Source organism: Prionailurus viverrinus, chromosome B2, assembly GCF_022837055.1.
Source record: "Prionailurus viverrinus isolate Anna chromosome B2, UM_Priviv_1.0, whole genome shotgun sequence".
Taxonomy (NCBI): Eukaryota; Metazoa; Chordata; class Mammalia; order Carnivora; family Felidae; genus Prionailurus; species Prionailurus viverrinus.
In genome coordinates this window covers 75,843,979-75,870,322 of record NC_062565.1, presented here as the reverse complement: position 1 = coordinate 75,870,322, position 26,344 = coordinate 75,843,979, and the positions used below count along the sequence as shown (strand labels likewise).

Genomic DNA, 26,344 nt, shown 5'->3' with positions numbered 1-26,344 from the left:
TCCTCAAAGGGATTTTCTCTTAGGCTGATGGGAACAGCTCATTTTCCCAGCCCTACATTAGCTCCCAGATTGTTCAGGCTGCCATTTCCACTGGCTTAGAAACCCTCTGGGCAGCAAAGTAGGCAGTCATTGAGTTCATCTATTGTGTTTCCCTTCTCTCATGAATCACCATCGTGCAGTGCTGTTAAGTTGATGTTTGAGAACAGTTTCATATGTCCTTGATTGTTCTGGTTAAGAAAGGAGGGTAAACCCCTGTCTCTTTTTGACCACAGAGAAACTACAATATACGTCTTTTAACACTAGCAAATACTGTTTTATTTGGTTACTGCTTGTTTGTAATGCATCTCTGCCTTTCTACCTCTACTCTATCTACCTTTCCATTTATTTGTATCTACTTCCATTATCAATGTCTTGTAGATTTAAGTGTAGAAATCTTTCACCTTCTTGTTTAAATTCACTTTTAAGTATTATCCTGTTTTTTGATGCTTTTTGAATGGTAGCATTTTCTTTTTTAGGTAGTTCATTATTGATGTACAGAAACAGTACTGATCTTTGTTAATTTTGTATCCTGCAACTTTACTGAATTCACTGTTTAGATCTAACAGTTTTTTGGTGGAGTCTTTAGAATTTTCTATATATAAAATCATGTCACCTGCAAATAGAGACTATTTTAATTCTTTCCTATCCTGATGCCCTTTATTTTTCTTGCCTGATTGCTCTGGCTAGGGCCTTTTGTACTATAATGAATCGGAGTAGTGAGAGTGAGCACCCTTGTATTGTTTGTGAACTTAGAAAAAAGCTTTCAAGCTTTAGCCATTGAATATGATATTAGCGGGGCGCCTGGGTGGCGCAGTCGGTTAAGCGTCCGACTTCAGCCAGGTCACGATCTCGCGGTCCGTGAGTTCGAGCCCCGTGTCGGGCTCTGGGCTGATGGCTCAGAGCCTGGAGCCTGTTTCCAATTCTGTGTCTCCCTCTCTCTCTGCCCCTCCCCTGTTCATGCTCTGTCTCTCTCTGTCCCAAAAATAAATAAACGTTGAATATGATATTAGCTGTGGATTTATCATATACTGTATTATTGTATTGAGGTACATTCCTTCTATACCTAATTTAATAGCTTTTATCATGAACAGATGTTAAATTTTATCAAATGTTTTTTTCTGCATCTATTGAGATGGTAATATTATTTGTTTCTTCATTCTATTATTACCTTGTAATGTATTACCTTGATTTTTGTATGTTGAACCATCTTGCATCCCAGAGATAAATTTCACTTGATCGTGGTGAATATTTTTAATGCACTGTTGAATTCAAATTGCTAGTATTGTATTTAGAAGTTTTTCATTTATGTTCATCAGAAATAGTGGTCTGTAGTTGTCTGACAGTGTCTTTGGCTGGTTTGTAAAATGAATTTGGAAGTGTTCCCTCTCTTCTGTGTTTTGGAAAAGTTTGAAGAGGATTAGCATTAATTCTTTAAATGTTTGGTAAAATTCACTTATGAAGCCATCTGGTCCTGGACTGTTCTTTTTTGGGAGATTTTTTATTATGGATTCAGTCCCCTTAGTAGTAATTGACTGTTCAGATTTGGGTTTTTTTTTTCCTGATTCAGTCTTGTTATGTTGTATGTGTCTAAGAATTTTTCCATTTCTTCTAGGTTGTGCAGTTTGTTGGCATATAGTTCATAGTAGCCTTTTGTGATCTTTTGTATTTCTGTGGTATCTGTTGTAATGTCTCCTTTATCATTTATAATTTCATTGATTTGAGTCCTCATTTTTCCTTGGTTAATCTAGCCATAGATTTGTCAATGGACAAATGTCAATGTCAATGTCTGTCCTTTCAAAGAACGAATTCTTAGTTTTGTTCATCTTTTCTATTATTTTCCTGTTCTTGGTTTTGTTCATTTCTGCTCTGATCCTTCTCTCTTCTACCTGTGGGCTCAGCTTATCATTCTTTTTCTGGTTCCTTAAGTGTAAACTTAAATTGTTTATTTGAGGCCTTCTTGATTTTTAATGTGTGAATTGCTGTGAATTTCCATCTTTGAGTTGCTTTTGCTACATCCCATTAATTTTGGTTTCTTGTATGTTTCCATTTTTGCTTGTCTCAAGACACATTATTTCCCCTTTAATTTCTTTTTTGACCCATTGGTTGTTAAGGAGAATCATGTTTAATTTCCATGTATTCGTGAGTTTTCCAGTTTTCCTTATCACTACTGATTTTCACACCATTGTGGTCAGAGAATATAGTTGGTATGATTTCAGTCTTCTTGCATGTGTAAGTTTTATTTTGTGGCCTATCATACAGTCTATCCTTGAAAATATTCCATGTGCACTTGAGAAGAATGTTTATTCTGCTGTTGCCAGATTCAGTGTTGTGTATGTGTCTATTATATCCATTTGGTCTATAGTGTTGTTCAAATTTGCTATTATTCACTGCCTGGATGATTAATATGTTGTTGAGAGTTGGGTATGAAGTCCCCAACTGTTATTGTATTGCTGTTTATTTCTTCTTCTGGCTCTGTTACTTGGCTCTCTGAAGTTGAGTGCGAACGCAATTACTATGTCATCTTCTTGGATTGATATTGACCTCTTCATCATTATGTAATGACCTTTTTTTGTCTCTTTTTACTGTCAGTCTATGTGTGCCTTTAAGACTAAGGTGAGTCTCTTTCAGGTAATGTGTCATTAGGTCTTACTCATCCATTCAACCATTCTGTTGATTGGATAATTTAACCCATTTACATTTAAAGCAGTTATTGATAGGTAATGACTTATCACCATTTTGTTGATTATTTTCTGGCTGTTTTGTAGGTCCATTTTTCATTGTTTCATATCCTGGTATCTTTTTTGTGTTTTGATGTCTTTTGGTATCAGTATGCTTTAACTTCTCTTATTTTGTGTAAATACTATAGGTTTTTCCCTGATGGTTACCATGAGGCTTATATAAAATATCTTCAAATTATAGTACCTTATTTTAAATTGATAACTTCAATAAAATTCCTAAACTTTACACTTTTCTCCTTTCCCTCACATTTTAGGTTATTTATGTTACAGTTTACCTATATTTTATATCCTGTAATTTATAGCAGATTATTATAGTTATGGTTATTTTTATCCCTTTTGTCTTTTAATTTTTAAACTACAGTTGTATGTGGATTACACACCACTGTTATCATGTTATACAATCTAACTTTGATTATATATTTACTATTACCAGTGAGTTTTACACTAACTTCTTATGTTTTTACAATGTTAATTTTCTTTTATTTATACTTAAAGAGCTCCTGTTAGCACTTTTTGTAAGGCAGGTCTAGTGGTGAAGAACTCGTTCAGCTTTTATTTGTTCAAAAAAGTCAGTTTTAGCCATTGTTGCTTTAAATATACTCTGTCCTTTTCTCTTTCTCTTGTGGAATTACCATAATGCAGATACTATACTTGTTTTGATTGTGTCCCATACGTCTCATAGGCTTTTTCATTCTTTTTGCTCTTTTGACTGTATAATTTTAAATGACTTGTCTTTTAGGTCACTGGCTTTCTTCTGTATGGTCAAGTCCCTATTGAATTCTTCTTTTTTTTTTTTTTTTTTTTTTTTCCAATGTTTATTTATTTTTGGGACAGAGAGAGACAGAGCATGAACGGGGGAGGGGCAGAGAGAGAGGGAGACACAGAATCAGAAACAGGCTCCAGGCTCTGAGCCATCAGCCCAGAGCCTGACGCGGGGCTCGAACTCACAGACCGCGAGATCGTGACCTGGCTGGACGCTTAACCGACTGCGCCACCCAGGCGCCCCCCCTATTGAATTCTTCTATACAGTCATTGTATTCTTCAGCTCTGGTATTTCTGTTTTGGGGTATTTTTTTCATGGTTTTTATTTCTTTGTTGAACTTCTTGTTTTGTTCATGCATTGTTTTCCTAATTTTGTTTAGTTGTCTGTATGTTCTTGTAGTTGTAAACTTTTTAAAGAGGATTATTCTGAATTCTTTGATCATAGAGTTCATAGATCTCTATTTCTTTAGGGTTAGTTTATTGGAGCTTTCTTTTCTTTGGTGGTGTCAGATTTTCAGATCCTTGTTTCCTTTGGTTGGTGTCTGTATTTGAGTAAGTAGTCTCCTCTTCCAGACTTTACAGATTCACTTTGGCATAAACAGTGTTCAACAGTCAGTGCACTTTGGGTTTCTGGATGTGTCTGGTGGTGATGTCCTTGGGCAGGGGTGGCTTGCTGTCAGGGTTTGTTTTTTGGCCAAGGCTACTGCCCAGGTAGCTACTGCCCAAGACCTCACTCTCTGAGGTCAAGAGTGGGGAGGTGTCACTAGTTGAATATAGTTGGATAGAAATTTTGGCTTGGTTCCCTGCCTAATAAGTCTTTAGGAAGGACTTCATGGTTGCCCAGCTTCTCTCGTAAGGTTTTTATTAGACTCTTGGGAACTGGATATATACTCAGCAATAGATGGGGCTATGAATTAGCTTCTCTGCCCTGGTGGAGTGACAGGATAGGCCCCAGTGCCTGTGTAGTTCATTGTCTGGGCACACAAATCAGGCAAGATTGTGTACTGAATTCTCTGGCTGACAGGGCCACATGCTCTGTTGATGGACAGAAAGCATAGCCTGTGGCTCTCCCCAAGTGCCACTGTATGCAGGGCTCTCATGGGTTGCTCTGCAGCTTCCCATATGCTCTGGTTAGGTTCTTTGGTTGAGCAGCCAGAAAGCTGTATTCAGCAATGGGCAAAGCTTCAAATGAGTTTCCTGGCCCAGGAGCAATGTAAGAAACTGCTCTAATGCCAGTAAAGCTTTTTGACTGTAGTCTTGACTCAAGCCAACCAGCGCCCCAGGTTCCCTGGCCAGATAGGCCATTGGCTTTGCAGACTATCAACTCTGACTGCTGGACTCTATTCTAGTATTGCTGGGCTACCCAGCTTTTCAGGTGTTCTACTCAGGCTTTCTGGTCAAGCAGCACTGTGATCTTCACTCAGCAGTGTGCCAAAGTGTGGCTTAGCTTCCCTGCCTGAGTGGATGCAGTCCCAGCTTGAGGGCTGGCAAATCTTTCTGTTTGAGGACCTGAGTCAGGCAGACCTGCACCCCACCAAATTCCACAGTCAGACTATACCACCGACTTGGATCTCTAGGTGAGCAAAGCTGCTGGTTGGGATTACTACTTGGGCACTGCAAGTATGAATTCAGTCTGCCAAGATCTAACTGCCAGTTGTTACAAGCCCTTTCCCACATCTCCATCACAATCAGATGCCTAGTGATTAGTCCCCGTGGGATAAAGACATGCGGGGGCTCTCAAGAAGTGACCCACAACACTGGGGGAGTTGGATGTCCAACCCAGGCTGTCTTTTCCCATGGAGAAATGGTAGTCCCGGGGAGACCTCTCCATATTGTGCTGCCTGGGCCTGAGGGAGGGGCAGTGCAGCCAGCATGTAGCCACTCTGCTTACCCTTATGATGTAGTCTGTCTTGGTCTCTGTGATGCAGGGGGATGCTTCAGCCTCACCCTCATATTATATCATTCTCTCAGTTGCATCTAGTCCATGAATAATTGTTAGTTCTTATGAGGGGAAACAGCATCAGGAACTACCTATGTCACCACCTTGATGACGTCACTCTTCCTTTATTAACACTTTTTTTATATTACTTTATAATAGTCAAAATCATGATAGTTATAGTTTATTATTTAGTATGTACTAAGCACTGTGGTAAGTGCTCTGTGTAGTTTTCACCATAACCCAAAAGGGTAGGTACTATTATTCCCATTTTATAGATGAATATTGATGCTAAGAAAAATAAAATAATTTGCTTCAGGTTACCAAGCAATGTGTAAAAAGTATCAGCATCAGAACCCAAGACCTCTTACTCCAGGTCCCAGGCTCTTAATTAGTATTTTACTAATGCTGTATTTATGGACATCAGGTATTTGCCAATTTTTTTTCCATAGTATTCAAGAAGCAGGAATAATTTTTGATCATTCATCTCATGTATCCAGTTACTCCCATAGGGTAAATTCACTAAAATACAAGGATTTTAAAATACATACATTCACTTTAATTATACTTTTAAAGATGCTTTTAAGTAGGCACTGATGAAGGGAAATTTTTCCTACTTTTTTTCTAAATATAAATTTCTAAATTTATATAATTTATAGACTAATGTTTAATCATTGGTGAATTCATTAATTCATGAATAATTATTAAACACCTGTGCTCTGGCATGCTTTATGTGCTAGGAATACTGAGAACAAGATAGACAAATCTTTGGTCTTACAGCGCTTATATTTTACTTGGTGAATCAGAAAATAAATGTAAAACTTGATAAAATTAACAGAGACAATATCTGTAAAGTACTTAGCATAGCACCTCACACATGATAATGTCATGACTCCACTACTTACCCTTTAAGACTTTATTCAAAGACAGCTGCCTCAGGTTAAGAGTCCTGCAACCTAGCTCTGCTTCCAGTTAGGTATTCCCCACTCATCACCTCATTGCTGCTTGGTCATCTCTCCATAACAACATACTATATTAGAATTCTCATTCACTTGACTGCTGCTTTCACTAGAGCAGAACATCCCAGCTGGTATACCAGGAATGGATTCCCTATGGATCATAAGATAGCAATTACTGGAAATGTTGTCTCATTATAAACCCAGAGTCACTTTTCAGTCATTAAGTTTACAGAAGCTGAAGTGATATTTGACCATTACGTGTATGACAATGCCTCTTACAAATTTCTTAGTTCAGCAATCACTGGTTTTGTGTTACAATTTTTAGTAATCATTGTTTTGACATAGAAGATTTTATGCCCAGCACTCATCACTGCAGCATGTTCCCTAGGGTCTCTCTCCCTAACCTTTCTGCAAATCATCCCAATTAAAGTCTGCAAATTTCTGTGGTCACTGATGATATCCCATGGATCTCCCACATATAAATATTTAGACTTATGTAGGCTTATAGTTTCACATTTGAAACTAGAAAGAGTGGCAGTTTTGGGAGGGGTTGGGTTTTTTTTGTAGTGTTATTAGGTACTGGGTCTTTCCATGGAAAATTTGGTTGAATTTGTTAATTTTAGCCATTTTTACTTGTTAATTATTTTGCTTTTTGATACTAACAGGAAATAATTATGAGTATATGGTATAAAGAAAATGCAGTTGTTTCACCAAGCCCAATATAAAGATATCTCAGATCCCCTCTATTTTACTGACTGGCATGAAAATATCACCATTTTCTCTGCAGACCATGGTATAAAAAAGGAGGTACCACACAAGACTGTAACTTCCATGACTAGGTCATCTCTGTATCCTCAAGACCTAAGACAAAGCTAGAACAGAAAGAGTTCAGTATATTCTCTCTTTTATAAACATAAATGTATTTGTGGAATGAATTATTATAAAGTGATAAGAGCCAGAAGAGGATTACAGATAGAATTATAGAAAGTTGACAAAAGGAGGATTCATATTTACTGAACTCTGTGTGTGTTGGAAGCTATACTGGGTAGGGTGCTTTAAATGTTTGATTAATCCTAGAAGTAATCAACCTTTTTAAATGTTTTGTAGCAAAGCTGAATATACCACAGACCGTACCCACCTTCATTTTTAATGCTATAATCAGCCTGGCATACATGGGAGGAAGTGATCCAGTCATCTGGAATCATCTGGATTGTGAGGTCACTTCAGAGCTAAGAGGAGCCTTTTCTTCTTGTAGATAGAATAATTAATAGCTTGCATTCCCTAACAACTCAAGATATCTTTCTTATTAGCAAGAAGCCTCTTCCCTAGAGAAATTTTATACAAAGAGAATATGGTGAACATTCTTAAGACTACCTGGTAAAAATAAATGATTTTTCTTGTTACCAGTTTTTCATTTACTTCATACCTCAATTTTAGATTACAAAACTCCTAGAAGAATTAAGAGAAGCCAGAGAAAACCATACACCAGAGATGAAACATTTCATGGGCTTAGAAAAGAAAATTAAGCAGATGGAAATGAGACATGAGCAAAGAGAGCAGGAACTTCAACAGGTAAAGTAGTAAATCATATTTACATATTTGTATAGCTCTTCACTTTTAAGTACCTCCAGTTTGATATAGTTTTGCCATCCCTAGCAGCACTTCCTGAAATGTTTCATTGTACATTGATCTTATTAAGAATAAATACAGTGTTTAAGAGCACATAAGACTTTAAATTTCAAATACCTGAAGATTGGTTTGCCAACTTATATCATGTTCTTAAAATGTTAGGCATTTTACCCTGGGAATTGGTCTTTGGAAGCCATATCCCATATTCCAGCCATTTCATGTTTGTAAGAAATGTTTGTAAGAAATAGCTATATTAAAATGTAATTGTTTAAAATATTATATGTCTAGCACTAGTGATATCACAACAATTAGTACACTTAATGACAGATAAATAGAAATTAAAAATGGCAGAAGTAAGGGCATGATGTTTTTAGGCATTAGCCTTTCTGCTAGTATTTACCTTTGCTTGAAGAGTCTATTGGTCGGCTTGAGCTGTTACAACAAAATACCATAAACTGGGTTACTTAAAAAACAAATTAGTTTTCTCACAATTCTGGAGGCCAGAAGTCTAAGATTAAATTTCCGGCTGATTCATTCTGGTTGAATATGCTCTTTCTGGCTTGCAGAGGGCCTTTCCTCAGTGTGTGCTTTGGGGTGAGGGAAGGAGACTAGAGAGAGAAAGAGAGCTATCTGGTATCTTTTCTGATAAGGACATTAATCTACTCTGAACAGGACCCCACCCTTATGATTTCATTTAACCTTAATTAGTTCCTTACTCCAAAAATAGCCATACTGTGGGTTAGGGCTTCAACATATGAAAAGGGAGTAGGGGAACACAGAAAAAATTCAGTCTAAAACAGTATAAATATATATATTCTTTGAAAAAAACACAAAAAGATATGCAATGGTTTATGGTTGACCTAAGTTCCAGAGAAACCCTAGCTCTATTTAATCATATCAAAGTTTTAGGTCTTCATCATTATAGGAACTACAAAATGTAAAATAGAGGACAAAAAGATTAGTGTAATTCATTTCTCATTTTTACGTAAGGTGACTGAATGGATTAAAAAAAAAAAAAAAGACCTCTGAATGCTGCCTACAAGAATACTGCCTCACTTCAGACTTAAAGATACATTATAGATTGAATGTAGAGATAGAAAAAGATATTCCATGCAAATGGAATTTTTTTGAAAAGGTAGCAACACATATCAGTCATGAGACAAAGAAGGACATTATGTAATGATTAAGGGATCAATCCAACAAGAGGATATAACAGTTGTAAATATTTATATTTACATAGCAGCACCTAAATGTATAAATCAAATATTAACATCCATAAAAGGGGAAATAGTAATACCATATTAGTAGAGGACTTAAACACCCCCACTTACATTAATGGATAGATCATCTGGACAGAAAATCAATTAAAAAAAAAAACAAAACAGTAGCTTTGAATAACACGTTAGACCAGATGTACTTAACAGATATTGGATGTAATGGGCTGTGAATAGCAGCAGCATATACATTCTTTTCAAGTGTGCATGGACTGATCTTTAGGATAGATCACATTAGACCAAAGAATAAGCAAAATTAGTGTACAGAAATGCAACAGATGTCTGTACATTAACTAGCAAGAAGAAATTAAGACCATCACTTTATAACTACATCAAAAAGAAGAATATACATAAAAATGAATTTAACCTAAGAGTTGCAAGACCTGTACTCTTAAAACTGTAATACATAGGTGAAAGAACTTGAAGATAACACAATAAATGGAAAGATACACATGGATTGGAGGCATATTATTGAAATGTTCATAATACCTAAAACAATCTGCAGATTTGGTGCAGTCCCTATCAAACACCAGTAGTAGTATTTTTCATGGAACTAGAACTTATATTCCTAAAGTTGATATGGAATCACAAAAGACCCCAAATACGCAAAGCAGTCTTGAGAAAGAACAAAGCTGGAGGTATCACACTCCCAGTTTTTCAAATGTATTACAAAACTATAGTAATGAAAACAGTATAGTCCTGACATGAAAACAGACACACAGATCAATAGAACGGAATAGAAAACTCAGAAATAAACCCATGCTTATATGGTCAATTAATCTATGACAAAGGAGGCAAGAATATACAATGAAGATAAGATCATCTCTTTAATAATGATAATGGTGCTGGTAAAACTGGACAGCTGCATGCAAAAAAAAGTAAGATGACCACTATCTTACACTATATACAAAACAAAAGGAAACAAACAACACCTCAAAATGGATTAAAGACCTAAATGTAAGACCTGAAACCATAGATCTACTTTAAAAAACAGTAAACTCTTGGACATTAGTCTTGGCAATGTTTTGGGGGTTTTTTTTTTGTTTTGTTTTTTGTTTTTGAATAGGCCTCCTTAGAGAACAAAAGCAAAAATAAACAATTGGACTACATCAAATTGTAGTAGGCATGGGGTGCCTAAGTGGCTCAGTTGGCTAAGCATCCAACTTCCATTCAGGTCACGATCTCATGGCTCCTGAGTTTGAGCCCCGCATCAGTCTCTATGCTGTCAGCACAGAGCCGACTTTGGAGCCTCTGTCTCCCTCTCTCTTTGCCCTCCCCCACTAGTCAGAAATAGACATTTAAAAATAATTTTTAAAAAATTAAAAGCTTTTGCACAGCAAGGAAACCAACAAAATGAAAACATACTGAAGGAGGTATGTGAAGAAGTCAAACTGTTAGGAGGTATTTGCAAATGATATATCCAGTAAGGGGTTAATATCCACAACAAATGAAGAACTCCTAACTCAACACCAAAAAAAAAAAAAAAAAATCTAATTTAAAAATGGGCAGTGGAGGGGAAGGGCCAAGATGGCAGAACAGCATGGAAGCTTTTTTTGTGTGTCTGTCGTTCCTGAAATGGAGCCAGATCAACACTAAACCATCTTGTACACCTAGAAAATTGATTTGAGGATTAACACAACAATCTGCATAACCTGAACCACAGAACTTGGCAGGTACATGGCATGGAGAGGTGAACTGGGGGAGAGAAGCTGTGCAGGGCAGGGGGCTGTTTTTGCTTGTGGAGAGAGGAAGGGGGGAAGGGGAATGGGAAAAGCAACCCCACACTCCCCTGCCTCCCCTCCGCTGAAAGCAGCTGGAGAGAAAGTGGAAGAGTGGAAACAGCCACAAGGGACTGAACAAAAAAGGGAAAAAGGAGAAAGGAGACAGTTTAAATTCCATTAAGACTCTATAAACGGGGGGGGCACAAGAGAGTCTGAAACTCCACAGCTCGATACCGCGCAGTGCCCTGGAGGGAAGAGCAAATCCTGAGGAACAGTGAGCAAGGTCCAAGGGGTTCAAGGTCCACACAGGAAGTGGCGGTTCCCCTACTGGGAGGATATTTGGTAGAGACTGTGCAGCCTCCACACAGACAAAGGTCCCAGGGGACCCTGGAAAACAACCACATTCGCTGGTGTTGGAACAAGGACATTAAAGGTGAAGCCTGGTACCAGATGTGTGTTGTGATTTTCCATAATCCCTGAAACACTGCTGCTACACGATCATGTAAACTTTTTTGGCAGTAGGCTGGCACCCAGCCACAGTCTCTAGGCAGCAGCATGATCTCACGAATGTTTTCTAGGGGCAGACTGGCACCCAGTCATTGCTCAGGGAGACCCTCCCACAGAGAGGCTGAATGGGTCCAGCCACAGTTCTTCAGAAGTGAGGGGTTGGGAAAAAGCCACATCTGAGATAAAACTCAGGAGGGAGGTGTTGGGAAAAAGCCACATCTGAGATAAAACCCAGGAGGGAGGTGCCACCTGGCAGCCTCACGGCTTGGCCAAAGACAGTGCAGAAGAGGAAAATGGACAGAAGCCAGAGACAAAGGAGGGGTGCTTGATTGCTGCATGGAGAGAACACAGAGTTCTGATACTAGAGAGTAGGTAGCTGGGGGATGCCATTTTTACCCCTCCCACACAAGGGCATACACACCCACATGCATCACAACAATCAACCCCAGTAAGCCAAGCAGTGCCATCTAGTGGAGAATGGAGCTGTTACATTAAGCCCTGCCCAACCAGGCCAACCATGCTCTTGAGGAACACCACAAGACTCTCTGCCAGCTTATAGACTATAAAGGGCTTCGTAGTTTGACTTCTGGGGAAAACCAGATGTAATTTCAGTCCTATTTCATTTTGTTCACTGGTCCATCTATTCAATTTTTTTTTCTTTTTCTTTTCTTTTTCTGTATTCAAGAATGAGGAAAAAATTTTTATTTTCCACTTTTCTTAAAAACATTTTTCTTCATTTTTTTTCTATTTTTTTACTTTTTTGTAAATTTTTTATTTTTTTGAAAATTTTTAAAATTCTATTTTACTTTCATCATTTCATTCTATTTTGTATTCTTTTTCAAATTTTCAAATGTTTTCTTTTTATTTTTTTTCTTATCTTTCCCTTTTTTCTCTAATCTATCAAGCTTTTTTCAACAACCAGACCAAAACACACCTAGTATCTAGCATCCTTTATTTGATTTCTTTTGTGTTGTTTTTAATTTTAATTTTTTTTATTTCATTAATTCCTTTTGTTCCTTCAAAATGACAAAATGAAGGAATTAACCCCAAAAGAAAGAACAGGAAGAAATGACAGCCGGGGACTTAACACAGATACAAGTAAGATTCTGAACCAGAACTTAGAATCATGATAATAAGAATACTAGCTGGGGTTGAAAATAGAATCCTTTTCTGTGGAGACAAAAGAAGTAAAAGCTAGTGAGGATGAAATCAGAACTGCTGTAACTGAGCTGCAATCTCGAATGGATGGCATGGCAGCAAGGATGGATGAGGTAGAGCAGCAATATAGAGGACAAAACTTAGGGAGAATAATGAAGCAGAAAAAAAAGAGACTAAGGCAAAATAGCACAATATAAGCATTAGAGAACTCAATGACTCATTAAAATGGGATAACATCAATCATAGGGGTCCCAGAAGATGAAGAGAGAGGAAAAGGGGTAGAAAGTTAATGTGAGCAAATCATAGTATAAAACTTTCCTAACCTGGGGAAAGACACAGACATCAAAATCCAGGAAGCACAAAGAACTCCCATTAGCTTCAACAAAAAATGACCATCAACAAGGCATATCATGGTCAAATTCACAAAATATTCAAGCAAGGAAAGAATCATGAAAGCAGCAAGGGAAAGTAAGTCTTTAACCTACAAAGGAAGACAGATCAGATTTGCAGCATACCTATCCATAGAAACTTGGCTGGCCAGAAAGGATGGCAAGAGATATTCAATGTGCTGAATCAGAAAAATATGCAGCCAAGAATTCTTTATCCAGCAAGGCTGTCATTCAAAATAGGAGAGAGAAAAACTTTCCCAGACAAACAAAAATTAAAGGAATTTGTGACTACAAAACCAGGCCTGCAAGAAATTTTAAGGAAGACTCTGAGGGGAGAAAAGATAAAAAAACAAAACAAAAAGACCAAAAGCAACAAAGGTTGGAAAGGACCAGACATCACCACCAGAAACTCCAACTCTACAGGCAACATAATGGCAATAAATTCATCTTTCTGTACTCACTCTAAACGTTAATGGTCTAAATGCTCCTAATCAAAAGACATGGGGTAATAGAATGTATAAAAAAATATCCATCTATATGCTGTTTACAAGAGACCCATTTTAGACCTAAAGATACCTTCAGATTGAAAGTAAGGGGATGGAGAACCATCTATCATGCTAATGGTCGCCAAAAGAAAGCCAGGATAGCCATACTTACATCAGACAATCTATATTTTAAAATAAAGACTGTAACAAGAGGCGAAGAAGGGCATTATATCATAATTGAGTCTATCCACCAAAAACATCTAACAGTTGTAAACATTTAAGCCCCCAGTGTGGAAGTACCCAAATATATAAATCAGTTATTCACAGACATAAAGAAACTCATAGATAATAGTACCATAATAGTAGGGCACTTCAACACCCCACTTACTGCAATGGACAGATCATCTAATCAAGAAATCAACAAGGAAACAATGGCTTTTAATGACACACTGGACCAGATGGACTTAACAGATGTATTCAGAACATTTCATCCTAAAGCAGAGTACACATTCTTCCTGAGTGCACATGGGACATTCTCCACAATAGATCACATACTGGGACACAAGTCAGCCCTCAACAAGTATCAATAGATCGAGATCATACCATGCATATTTTCTGACCACAACGCTATGAAACTTGAAATCAGCCACAAGAAAAAATTTGGAAAGATAAATACCTGGAGACTAAAGACCATCCTACTAAAGAATGAATGAATGGGCTAACCAAAAATTAAAGAGGAAATTAAAAAGTACCTGGAAGCCAATAAAAATGGTAACACCACAGCCCAAAACCTCTGGGATGCAGCAAAGGCCGTCATAAAAGGAAAGTATATAGCAATCCAGGCCTTCCTAAGGAAGAAAGGTCTCAGATACACAACCTAACCTTACATCATAAAAAGCTGGAAAAAGAACAGCAAATAAAACCCAAAACCAGCAGAAGACAGGAAATAATAAAGATTAGAGCAGAAATCAATGCTATCGAAACCAAAAACACAGAACAGATTAATGAAACCAGAAGCAGGTTCTTTGAAAGAATTATCAAAATTGATAAATTCCTAGCCAGTTTGATCAAAAAGAAAAAGGAAAGGATCCAAATACATAAAATCAAGAATGAAAGAGAATAGATCACAACCAACACAGCAGAAATATAAACAATAGAATAATCTGAGCAATTATACGCCAATAAAATGGGCAATCTGGAAGAAATGGACAAATTCCTAGAAACATAGAAACTACCAAAACTGAAACAGGAAAAAGTAGAAAATTTGAACAGACCCAGAACAAGCAAAGAAATAGAATTAGTTATCAAAAATCTCCCAAAGAGTCCAGGGCCAGATGGCTTTCCAAAGGAATTCTACCAAACATTTAAAGAAGAGTTGACACCTATTCTTTTGAAGCTGTTCCAAAAAATAGAAATGGAAGGAAAACATCCAAACTCATTCTGTGAAGCCAGCATTACCTTGATTCCAAAACCTGACAAAGACCTCACTAAAAAGGAGAATTACAGACCAGTTTCCCTGATGAACATAGATGCAAAAATCCTCAACAAGATACTAGCCAACTGGATCCAACAATATATTAAAAGAATTATTCAATATGATCAAGTGACATTTATACCTGGGATGCAGGGTTGGTTCAATATCTGTAAAACAATCAATGTGACACATCACATCAATAAAAGAAAGGACAAGAACCACATGATCCTCTCAATAGATGCAGAGAAAACATTTGACAAAATACATCCTTTCTTGATGAAAACCCTCAAGAAAGAAGGGATAGAAGGATCATATCTTGGGGCACCTGGATGGCTCAGTCAGTTGGGCCTCCAACTTTGGCTCAGGTCATGATCTCACTGTCTGTGGGTTCAAACTCCATGTTGGGCTCTGTGCTGTCAGGTTAGAGCCTGGAGCCTGGTCCAGATTCTGTGTCTCCGTCTCTCTCTGCCCCTCACCTGCTCACGCTCTTTCTCTCAAAAATAAATAAAGATAAAAAATAAATAAAAAGGATCATACCTTAGCATCATAAAAGCCATATATGAAAGACCCACCACTAATATCATCCTGAATGGGGAAAAACTGAGAGCTTTCTCCCTAAGGTCAGGAACACGACAGGGATGTCCACTCTCACCACTGTTATTCAACATAGTATTGGAAGTCTTAGCCTCAGCAGTCAGACAACACAAAGAAATAAAAGGCATCAAAATTGGCCAGGAGGAAGTCAAACTTTCACTCTTTGCAGATGACATGATACTCTATATGGAAAACCCAAAAGACTTCACCAAAAAACTGCTACAACTGATCCATGAATTCAGCAAAGTTGCAGGATATAAAATCAATGCACAGAAATCAGTCACATTCCCATACACCAATAATGAAACAACAGAAAGAGAAATCAAGGAATCCCATTTGCAGTTGTACCAAAAACCATAAAATACCTAGGAATAAATCTAACTAAAGAGATGAAAAATCTACACACTGAAAACTACAGAAAGCTTATGAAAGAAATTGAAGAAGACACACAAAAAAATGGGAAAAATATTCCATGCTCATTGATTGGAAGAACAAATATTGTTAAAATGTCAATACCACCCAAAGCAATCTACATATTCAGTGCAATCCCAATCTGAATAACAACAGCATTCTTCACAGAGCTAGAACAGTCCTAAAGTTTGTATGGAACCAAATCAATGTTGAAAAAGAAAACCAAAGCTGGAGGCATCACATTCCTGGACTTCAGTATGTATTACAAAGCTGTAATTATCAAGACAGTATGCTACTGGCACAAAAACAGACACTCAGATCAGTGGAACAGAGAACCCAGAAATGGATCCACAAATATATGGCCAACTAGTCTTTGGCAAAGCAGGAAAGAATATCCAATGGAATAAAGACAGTCTCTTCAGTAAATGGTGCTGGGAAAACTGGACAGTGACATGCAGAAAAATGAACCTGAACCACTTTCTTATACCATACACAAAAATAAACTCAAAATGGATGAAAGACTTCAATGTAAGACAGGAAGCCATCCAAATCCTAGAGGAGAAAATAGGAAGCAACCTCTTTGACCTCAGCCGCATCAACTTCTTATTTGACATGTCTCCAGAGGCAAGGGAAACAAAAGCAAATATGAACCATTGGGACCTCATCAAGATAAAAAGCTTCTGCACAGTAAACAATCAGCAAAAGTAAAAGGCAACTGACAGAATAGGAGAAGATATTTGCAAATGACCTATCAGATAAAGAGGTAGTGTCCAAAATCTATAGAGAACTTACCAAACTCAACACCCAAAAAACAAATAATCCAGTGAAGAAATGGGCAAAAGACATGAATTGACACTTCTCCAGAGAAGACTTCCAGATGGCCAACCGACACATGAAAAAATGCTCAACATCATCAGGGAAATACAAATCAAAATCACAATGAGATATCACCTCACACCTGTCAGAATGGCTAACATTAACAACTCAGGCAACAACAGATGTTGGTGAGGATGCGGAGAAGGAGGATCTCTTTTGCACTGCTGGTAGGAATGCAAACTGATGCAGCCATTCTGGAAAACAGTATGGAGGTTCCTCAAAAAATTAAAAATAGAACTACCCTAGACCCAGCAATTGCACTACTAGGTATTTGTCCAAGGGATACAGGTGTGCTGTTTCAGAGGGGCACAGGCACCCCAATGTTTATAGCAGCACTGTTGACAATAGCCAAAGTATAAAAAGAGCCCAAATGTCCATCAACAGATGAATGGATAAAGAAGATGTGGTATATGTATATACACAATGGAGTATTACTCAGCAATCAAAAAGAATGAATTCTTGACATTTGCAACTACGTGGATGGAACTGGAGAGTATTAAGCTAAGCAAAATTAGTCAATAAAGACAAATATCATATGACTTCACTCATATGAGGACTTTAAGATACAAAACAGATGAGTATAAGTACAAAAGGAAGCAAAAATAATAAAAATCAGGAAGAGGGACAAAACATAAGAGACTCTTAAATATAGAGAACAAACAGTGTTGCTGGAGGGTTGTCGAAGGGGGGATGATCTAAATTGGTAAGGGGATTAAGGAATCTACTCCTGAAATCATTGTTGCACTATATATATGCTAACTAACTTGGATGTAAATTAAAAAAATAATTAATTTTAAAAATAAAATAAATAAAAATGGGCAGTGGACCTGAATATTCTTATAAAGACATACAGATGACCAACAAACACATGAAAAGATGTTCAGTATCACTAATCATCAGGGAAATATTTTCAGAATGGAAACACAATATACCAAAACTTAGGGGAGGCAGGAAAAATAACTGATACAAGTTCATAGCAATAAATGCATATATGGAGAACCAAAAAAGATTTCATATAGACAACTTTAAACCTCACAGAACTAGAGAGAGAAGAATAAATGAAGCCCAAAGTTGACAGAAGGAGGTAACAAAGATCAGAACAGAAATAAATGAAATAAAGACTAAAAATAAACTAAGAGTTGGTTCTTTTAAAGATAAAATTAACAGACCTTTAGGTAGACTAAACAAGAAAAGAGAGAGAAAACTAAAATAAATGATCTCAAAATGAAAGAGGAGACATTACAACTGATACCACAGAAATACAAAGGATCATAAGAGACTGGCATGAATAATTGTACAGCAACAAATTGGACAACCAAAAGAAATGGATAAATTCCTAGGAACAAAACTTAACAAGAAGACATCATGAAGAAATAGAAAACTTGAAAAGACTGATTATTATTAAGGAGATTGAATTGATAATCAAAAACCTCTCAACAAACAACATCCAGGACCAGAGGGCTTCCCTGGTGAATTCTAAAAACATTTAAATAATTGGTACCAATTCTTTTGAAACATTTGCAAACAAAAAGGAGGGAACTCTTCCAAACTTATTTTGCAGGGCCAGCATCACTCCAGTGCCAAAACCTTGCAAGGATGCCACAAGGCAACACTGGCCAATATCCCTCATGAACATAGATGTAAAAATCATCAACAAAATATTATCAAGTCAATATCAGCAATACATCCTAAGAGGGTCATACATCATTAAGTTGGATTTATTCCAGAAATGCAGAAATTGTTCCTCATCCACAAATCAGTGTGATACACCTCATTAACAAAATGAAGAGTAAAAAGCTTAAGATGATCTCAGTAGATGTAGAAAAAGCATTTGACAAAGTTCAATATCTTTTCCTGATAGAAACTCAACAAATGGTATAGAGGGAAGGTACTTCGACATAATGAAATCCACATAACAAAAACCCATACCTATGCTTATAATCCATGGTGAAAAGCTGAAAGCTTTTCCTTTAAGATCATGAACAAGATAAGGATGCCCACTCACACCACATTTATTCAAAATAGTATTGGAAATCTTAACAAGAGCAATTAGTCAAGAAATAAAATGCCTCTGGGGCACCTGGGTGGCTCACTTGGGTGAATGTCCGTCTGACTTCGGCTTCATGATCTTGTGGTCTGAGTTCGAGCCCCACATCGGACTCTGTGCTGACAGCTCAGAGCCTAGAGCCTGCTTCGGATTCTGTGCCTCCCTCTCTCTCTGCCCCTCCCCTGCTCATGCTCTGTCTCTCTCTCTGTCAAAAATAAATAAATATTAAAAAGAAATTTAAAAAAAAAGAAATAAAATGCCACCAAATTAGAAAGGAAGCACAACTACCACTTTTTGCAGATGACATGACATAATATATAAGAAACCCTAAAGACTTTACCAAAAACTATTAGAACTAAAAAATTCAGTAAAGTTGCAGAATACAAAATAATATACAGAAATCTGTTGCATTCCTATACACTAATAACAAACCATCAAAAAAAATTTTTAAGTTAATTTTAAAAATTTAAATGCCATGCTTATAGATATAGAGAATAGATAGGTGGTTTCCAGGGGTAGGGCATGGGAGGTAGGAAAAATGGGTGCCAGGAGAAAAAGGTACAAACTTCCAGCTAAAATAAGTTACACGGATGTAATATACAGTGTGGTGACTATAGTTAATATAATAAACTGTATATTTTAAGGCTATTAAAGAGCAAATCTCAAAAGTTCTCCTTACTAGAAAAACAAATTTTGTAACTAACTATGTATGACAATGGATATTAACTAGTATTATGTGGTGATTTTTCTGCAGTATTCACAAATATCAATCATATGTCACACATGTGAACCTAATGTTACATGTTTATTATACCAATACAATAAACATAAAAAGCTAAGTTCATCACCTCTAGACCCACCTTAAAATAAATGCTAAATGGAATTTGTCAGGTGGAAATAAAATGAAGCTAATTAACATATTTAAAATGCATGATTATTAGGTATAAAACTCACTGGAAATGGTAAATAGTCCCAAGTCAGATTCACTAAGATTGTAGTGGCAATTCATAATTCATTTACAACTCTAGTTTAAAAGTTAAAAAACAGGTGTGCTTGGGTGGCTCAGTCAGTTAAGCATCCGACTTTGGCTCAGGTCATGATCTCACTGCTCATGAGTTCGAGCCCTGCATCGGGCTCTGTGCTGACAGCTCAGAGCCTGGAGCCTGCTTCAGATACTGTGTCTCCCCCTGTCTCTGCCCCTCCCATGCTCATTCTCTTTCTCTCTCTGTCTCCCGATAATAAGTGTTTTTAAAAAAAAAGCTAAAGGACATTAAAAATAACCATAACTATACTAATTTGTTATTGGATACAAAATATAAAAAATGTTCATTTTAACATCAATAACCTGAAGTTGAGGGGAGGGGTGGAGTAAAAGTGTAAAGTTATCTACTTAAATTAGGTTGTTATATCATATTTTATGTAAGCTTCGTGGTAACCACAAAAGAAAAACCTGTACCAATTACAGAAAAGATTATGATAAAGGAGTCAAAGAATACTACTACAAAAAGTTATCACATCACAAAAGACAACTGTAAGAGATAAGCAAGGAACATAGGATCTACAAAACAGTCAAAAAATAAAATGGCAATTGTAAATCTTTATCAGTAATTCCTTTAAATGTAAATTGATTAAATTCTCCATTCAAACCACGTAATTGCCAAGTGGATGAAATACAGATCCAACAATATGCCCCTACATGAGACTTTAGCTTTAAGACAAACATCATAGGCTGAGGGAAGGGATAGAAAAATGTATTTCAATCAGATGGTAACAAGTAGAAATCAGGAGTAGCTATAATTATGTCAGACAAAATAGATTTTATGCTAAAAATCTACAAAAGAGACAAAGGTAATTTAATAATGATAAAAGGGTCAATCCATCAATTAAATATATCAATTGTAAATATTTATGCATCCAACATCACAGCACCTATGTATAGAGAAATAAACAGCAATACAATGATAGAACAGCAATACAATGGATAGATCTATCCAAACAATCAGTAAGGAAACAGTGGGATTTAAACAGTGGGATTTAAACAGTGGGATTTAGGGGCGCCTGGGTGGCTCAGTCGGTTAAGCGGCTGACTTCGGCTCAGGTCATGATGTCGCGGTCCGTGAGTTCGAGCCCCGCGTCGGGCTCTGTGCTGACAGCTCAGAGCCTGGAGCCTGTTTCAGATTCTGTGTCTCCCTCTCTCCGACCCTCCCCTGTTCATGCTCTGTCTCTCTCTGTCTCAAAAATAAATAAAACGTTAAAAAAAAAAATTAAAAAAAAAATAGTGGGATTTAAACAGTGCTATAGACAAATGGACCTAACAGACATACACAGTACATTCCTTCCAACAGCAGCAAAATAAACATTCTTCTCAAGCACACAAGGAAAATTTTCTAGTATAGATAATATGGTAGGCCACAAAAGCCTTAGCAATTTTAAGATTGAAATCATAGCAAGTATGCTTTCTGAACACAATGATAGGAAACTAGAAGTCAACAGGAGGAAGAAAACTGGAAAATTCACAAACACATAAAAATTCAACATCACCTCCTAATTAACAATGGATCAAAGAAGAAATTAAAAGTAAAATAAAAAGTATCTTGAGGCAAATGAAGATGGAAACACAACATACCGAAACATATGGGTATCAGCAAAAGCAGTTCTAAGAGAGAAGGTAATAGTGATAAATGCATACTTCAAGAAAAAGATCTCAACTTAACTTACCAGCTCAAAGAACTAGAAAAAGAACAAAATAATCCCAAAGTTAGCAGAAGGTTAGAAATAAAGATTAGAGCAAAAATAAATGAAATGGAGTATAGGAAGACAATAGAAAATATTAACAAAAGTCTAGGAGTTGGTTCTTTGAAGAGATAAAATTGACAAACCTTCAGCTAGGCCAACCAAGAAATAAGAGAGGACTTAAAATGATAAATAGAAGAGGAAACATTACAACTGATACCATAGAAATGCAGAGGATCATAGGAGATTACTATATACAACTATATGCCAACAAACAGTACAACTTAGAAGAAATCAGTAAATTGCTAGAAAGATACAACCTACCAAGTCTGAATCATTAAGAAACAAAAAATCTGAACAGACCAGTTACTAATAAGACGACAGAATCCAGAATCGGCAATCAAAAATCTCCCAACAAAGAGAAACCGAGGGCCAGGTGACTTCACAATTGTATTCCACCACACTTTTTTTTTTTTTTTTTAATTTAAATTCAAGTCAGTTAACACAGTGTAGTATTGGTTTCAGGAGTAGAACCCAGTGATTCATCACTTCCATATAACACCCAGCACTCATCTCAACAAGTCCACTCATTAATGCCCATCACCCATTTAGCCCATTCCCCCACCTTCCTCCCCTCCAGCAACCCTCAGTTTATTCTGTGTATCTCTATTTTTATCTTATTTTTCCTTCCTTTCCCCCATGTTCATCTGTTGCTTCTTTTTCTTTTAACTTTTTTTTTTTAATTTTTTATTTACTATTGAGAGAGAGAGAGAGCATGAGCAGGGGAATGGGAGAGAGAAAGGGAGACACAGAATGTGAAACAGGTTCCAGGCTCCTAGCTGACAGCACAGAGCCCAACGTGGGGCTCGAACTCACAAACTGCGAGACCATGACCTGAGCCGAAGTCAGACACTTAACTGACTGAGCCACCCAGGCGCCCCTTGTTGTTTCTTAAATTCCATATGAGTGAAATCATATGATATTTGTGTTTCCATGGCTGACTTATTTTGCTTAGCATAATACACTCTAGTTCCATCCACATTGTTGCAAATGGCAAGAGCAGGGACACTGAGGCCAAACTGCTTGGGTATAAACCCTGACTCTGCCTCCAATCGGTTGTGTGTGAATCTTGAGCAAATTATTTTTTGCTTATCTGTGCCTCTATTTCCCTACCTGGTAAATGGGGGTAAATATATAGAATTCACCTGCTACTATGTTTTGCAGGGTTAAATGAGTTAACATATGTAAAATATTATATGTAAAACCAAGCCTGGCACATGATAGATGCTACATGCATGTACTTTTATCATTTTTACTGCTGTAATGTATATTAATGACGTGTGTTGTATATTAGAACTGTTTTGATTGTGTCTCAAGTGCTAATCTTGAGGAACTACATTGGTGGGGGGGGGTGTTTGGATTCATACCAAGGTATTAGAAATTTCTGATGCTTTGAATGCCACATTTTTTTTTACAGCTTTGAGTTAAAAAAAAAACAAAAAACCAAAAAAACAAAACTCAAGCTCCCTAACTCCTCCCTATCAGAATGAGAATTCCTGGTTCTTACCCTCTTCTTCCACAAGCTTATTGATGGACACAGGCTCCCTCTCCTTCTCCCTCCCCTCTACTACAGTCAGCATTGTCGCACTTGAGCTTTCTTGGAATGTTAAATCTTCACCCCCACGATGAACTGTAACAGTAATAATAGATTTTTATTTTTGTTTATTTTGTTTGCAGATAATACAGCAAACACACCAAGTAGTAGAAACTGAGCAAAGCAAAGAAATTGAGAAATGGAAAAGACTTGCACAGTTGAAGAATCGTGAGTTGGACAAGTTCCGCACAGAATTAGACTCAATATTAGATGTTCTTCGAGAACTGCACCGGCAGGGGGTGGTTGTGCCGGTTGCTTTTGCAGAGGAAGTGAATGCACCGGAGTATTACTAGCAACTGGGATTTTCTGTGACCTCATGGAAAGGCCTGATGATGGATGATGAATGGGATTGTGCCACTGTCAGAAAAGGGCTTTTGAAAACCAATGTTTCAGTATGTTGCCAGAAAGCAAATAGTACAAGAGCAACATTTCAAAATAAACTGCCCTAAACCAGTAAAAAAAAAAAAAAAAAAAAAAGAGAGAGAGAGAGAGAAAGAAAGAAAGAGAGAAAAAAAACATTATGCTGTATTTTACTGAAAATCATTAACCAGTCACATTTTAAGGAACTTCTGGACAAGTCCCTTTATGTCAGAGGATTAGAACTAGGGAGATGAGTTGTAAAAGGTCTAACTTAAATTCTAGATATGAAAAGAAAAAAACTGCTCATACTCCGCCATTTTTGACTAAGTGTGTATTAATCCTTGGTACCAGAAAAACAGCTCCTCTTTCTCATGGAAACATGGAGAAGAATGTGAGCACAGTGGTTTGAACAGTCACATCCACAGCCACCTGAGTGGCAGAGCTTCCACAGTATTTGACAAGAATTATAACTTTGTACAGGCAGACAAACTCACTTGTGTTCTCCCAGATTTCCACTTCTACCTCCGGGTGCCTCGTTTTCTCACCTGATATAAAAGGTGCAAAACGTATTTCACATTTTAAGAGGGGAATTTGATTTATTGTTTTAATCTTTTACGCTCCATGTCTTAAATGCTAGTCCTTTTTCGTAAGTCTGAGATTATAAACAGAATATAACATCTTTACTTTCTCTATTTAAAAAGTAATATATGTTCATTAGAAAAAAGTAAAAACATGCACATAAGTAGTTGGATTGTTATTTTTTACAATGCCCTTTTCCAAAAGCAGATAATATATGGAATACTGGTGTGTTAAAGCTGTAGCCACCTAATTTTCAAGTGTTTGGGCCTTGTGCTGTCCTATAGAAGTATAATATGAGCCACATGTAATTTTCAGTGTTCTCATAGCAACATTTAAAAAGATAAAAAGAAATGAAATTAATTTGGGTAATTTATATAATCAATCTAAATATCAGTATAAAAATTGAGTTTTTACATTTTTCCCCATACTTCGTCTCCAAAATCTGGTATATTTTACATTTCAGCACAACTCAGTTTGGACTAGCCACATCCCAAGTGCTCAATTACCATATGCCAGTAAGTGCAATTCTGAAATAATAATTAAAGGGTGATATACTATGTAAAAGGCAGGTAAAACAGATCTTGGTGAAATTATGAGTAGCAAGTATGAAATGTGGAAATTAAATATAAGGAATGCAAGTAAAGTCTTAATGTTCAACATTTCTTATGTCCTGAAGATGGTAGAAAAAGCATTATTTAAAGGTAGCTATTTTTTATGTGAAAGAATATTAAGTTATAAACTATTTTGGTTATTAATTGAGTGTATTTTTGTCTGGTTTTTTATCTGTAAACCTATTAATTTATAGCTACACTCATCCCTCCCTCTGTCCTTTTGACTATCCATCAGCCATTCGTTCCAAGCACAAACATGGTTAATTCTGAAACACAAGGAAGGGCAAACATCAAATAGATTATTACAGAGAAAAGTACATCCTGTGTTGATGAGGTTTCTTTATTCTTTTGGAATAAGCTGTGCATATGGCAGGTGTTCAGTTCTGTTTAAAGATCCCTAAGTACTATCAGAACTATTAGTTACACCTAAAATCCTCAGGAACCATACTCCATTCCTTAGTCATTGCCCTAAGGGTCTAGGATGAGAACACAGAAGATAGAGTACACTTAGGCTATCCTGAATAGGAAGACTTTCATGAAGAATTAATCTCCAGAAATGATCAGTCCCCTGCTACCAATTACATCCCTCTCACAAGGTCACAAGTTACCTGCATCCACAGTGCAGGAACCTCACCAGGATATATGGCTTGCTGCTGACACCACTGCTTTTGTGCAGAGGGATTTCTGATTCGATTACTTTGAGCCCATAGCATTCTAGAACTAGTATCAACCCATCACCCTTGGGAAATCTAGGCTTTAGTATTAGGGTCCCATTCCCTGTTACAAAAATCCTAAATTTGTGACTAAATGCCAAGAAGGTGAAAACGAGTATTTCTCTTTCCCACCCATACTGCTAAAAGCTCTGATTAAGTCGGATCCACAGGCACATTATGTATGGAGGTAATCCTATTCAGAGTAAGACGCTTTATAGTTACATAGCACTTCACGCTATCCTGCTTTGAAGAGCTCTTTAGCAATAGGTAGTAAGAGGAGTGGATTTGAAAGTTTTCCAAACCTCCCAAGTTACTGTAATTCTATTTTGGTATTTGAACCCATGAATTAGAGCCTTCCCTTGCAGTTTCTGTAGAAAAGTCAAAAATGGAAAGCACATATATTCTCTTTTAGCACCTGTCCAGCCCTAATTAGCCTATTTACTACTCCCCTCTAGTCTAAACCATAGCAGATCCATTTGTCTCCAGGTTTGCTGAAAGCTTCAGTCACAACCACCTAAATATACAAATGGCGGTTGTGGGAGAGGAAGATGGAGGCATAGGAGGACGCTGGGCTCACTGTGTCCTGCTGGCCACTTAGATTCCACCCACATCTGCCTAAATAACCCAGAAAACTGCCAGAAGACTAGAATGGACTCTCTGGAGCCAAGTTTAGATGAGAGGCCCATGGAAGAGGG

At 37.0% G+C, this 26,344-nt stretch overlaps 1 protein-coding gene across 5 annotated transcripts in view; it reads left to right on the top strand.

Annotated features, from left to right (window-relative positions):
• Positions 1-25,080, top strand: part of CEP162 (centrosomal protein 162) — a 117,268-nt gene extending 92,188 nt beyond the window's left edge. For all 5 annotated transcript variants that reach the window (XM_047860648.1, XM_047860649.1, XM_047860650.1 and 2 more), the window contains 2 exons: positions 7,872-8,006; positions 23,470-25,080. In XM_047860648.1, the coding sequence (XP_047716604.1) occupies positions 7,872-8,006; positions 23,470-23,679 (345 nt within the window). In that variant the 3' untranslated portion in view covers positions 23,680-25,080. The remainder of the gene's footprint in view (positions 1-7,871; positions 8,007-23,469) is intronic.
• Positions 25,081-26,344: the final 1,264 nt, after the last annotated feature.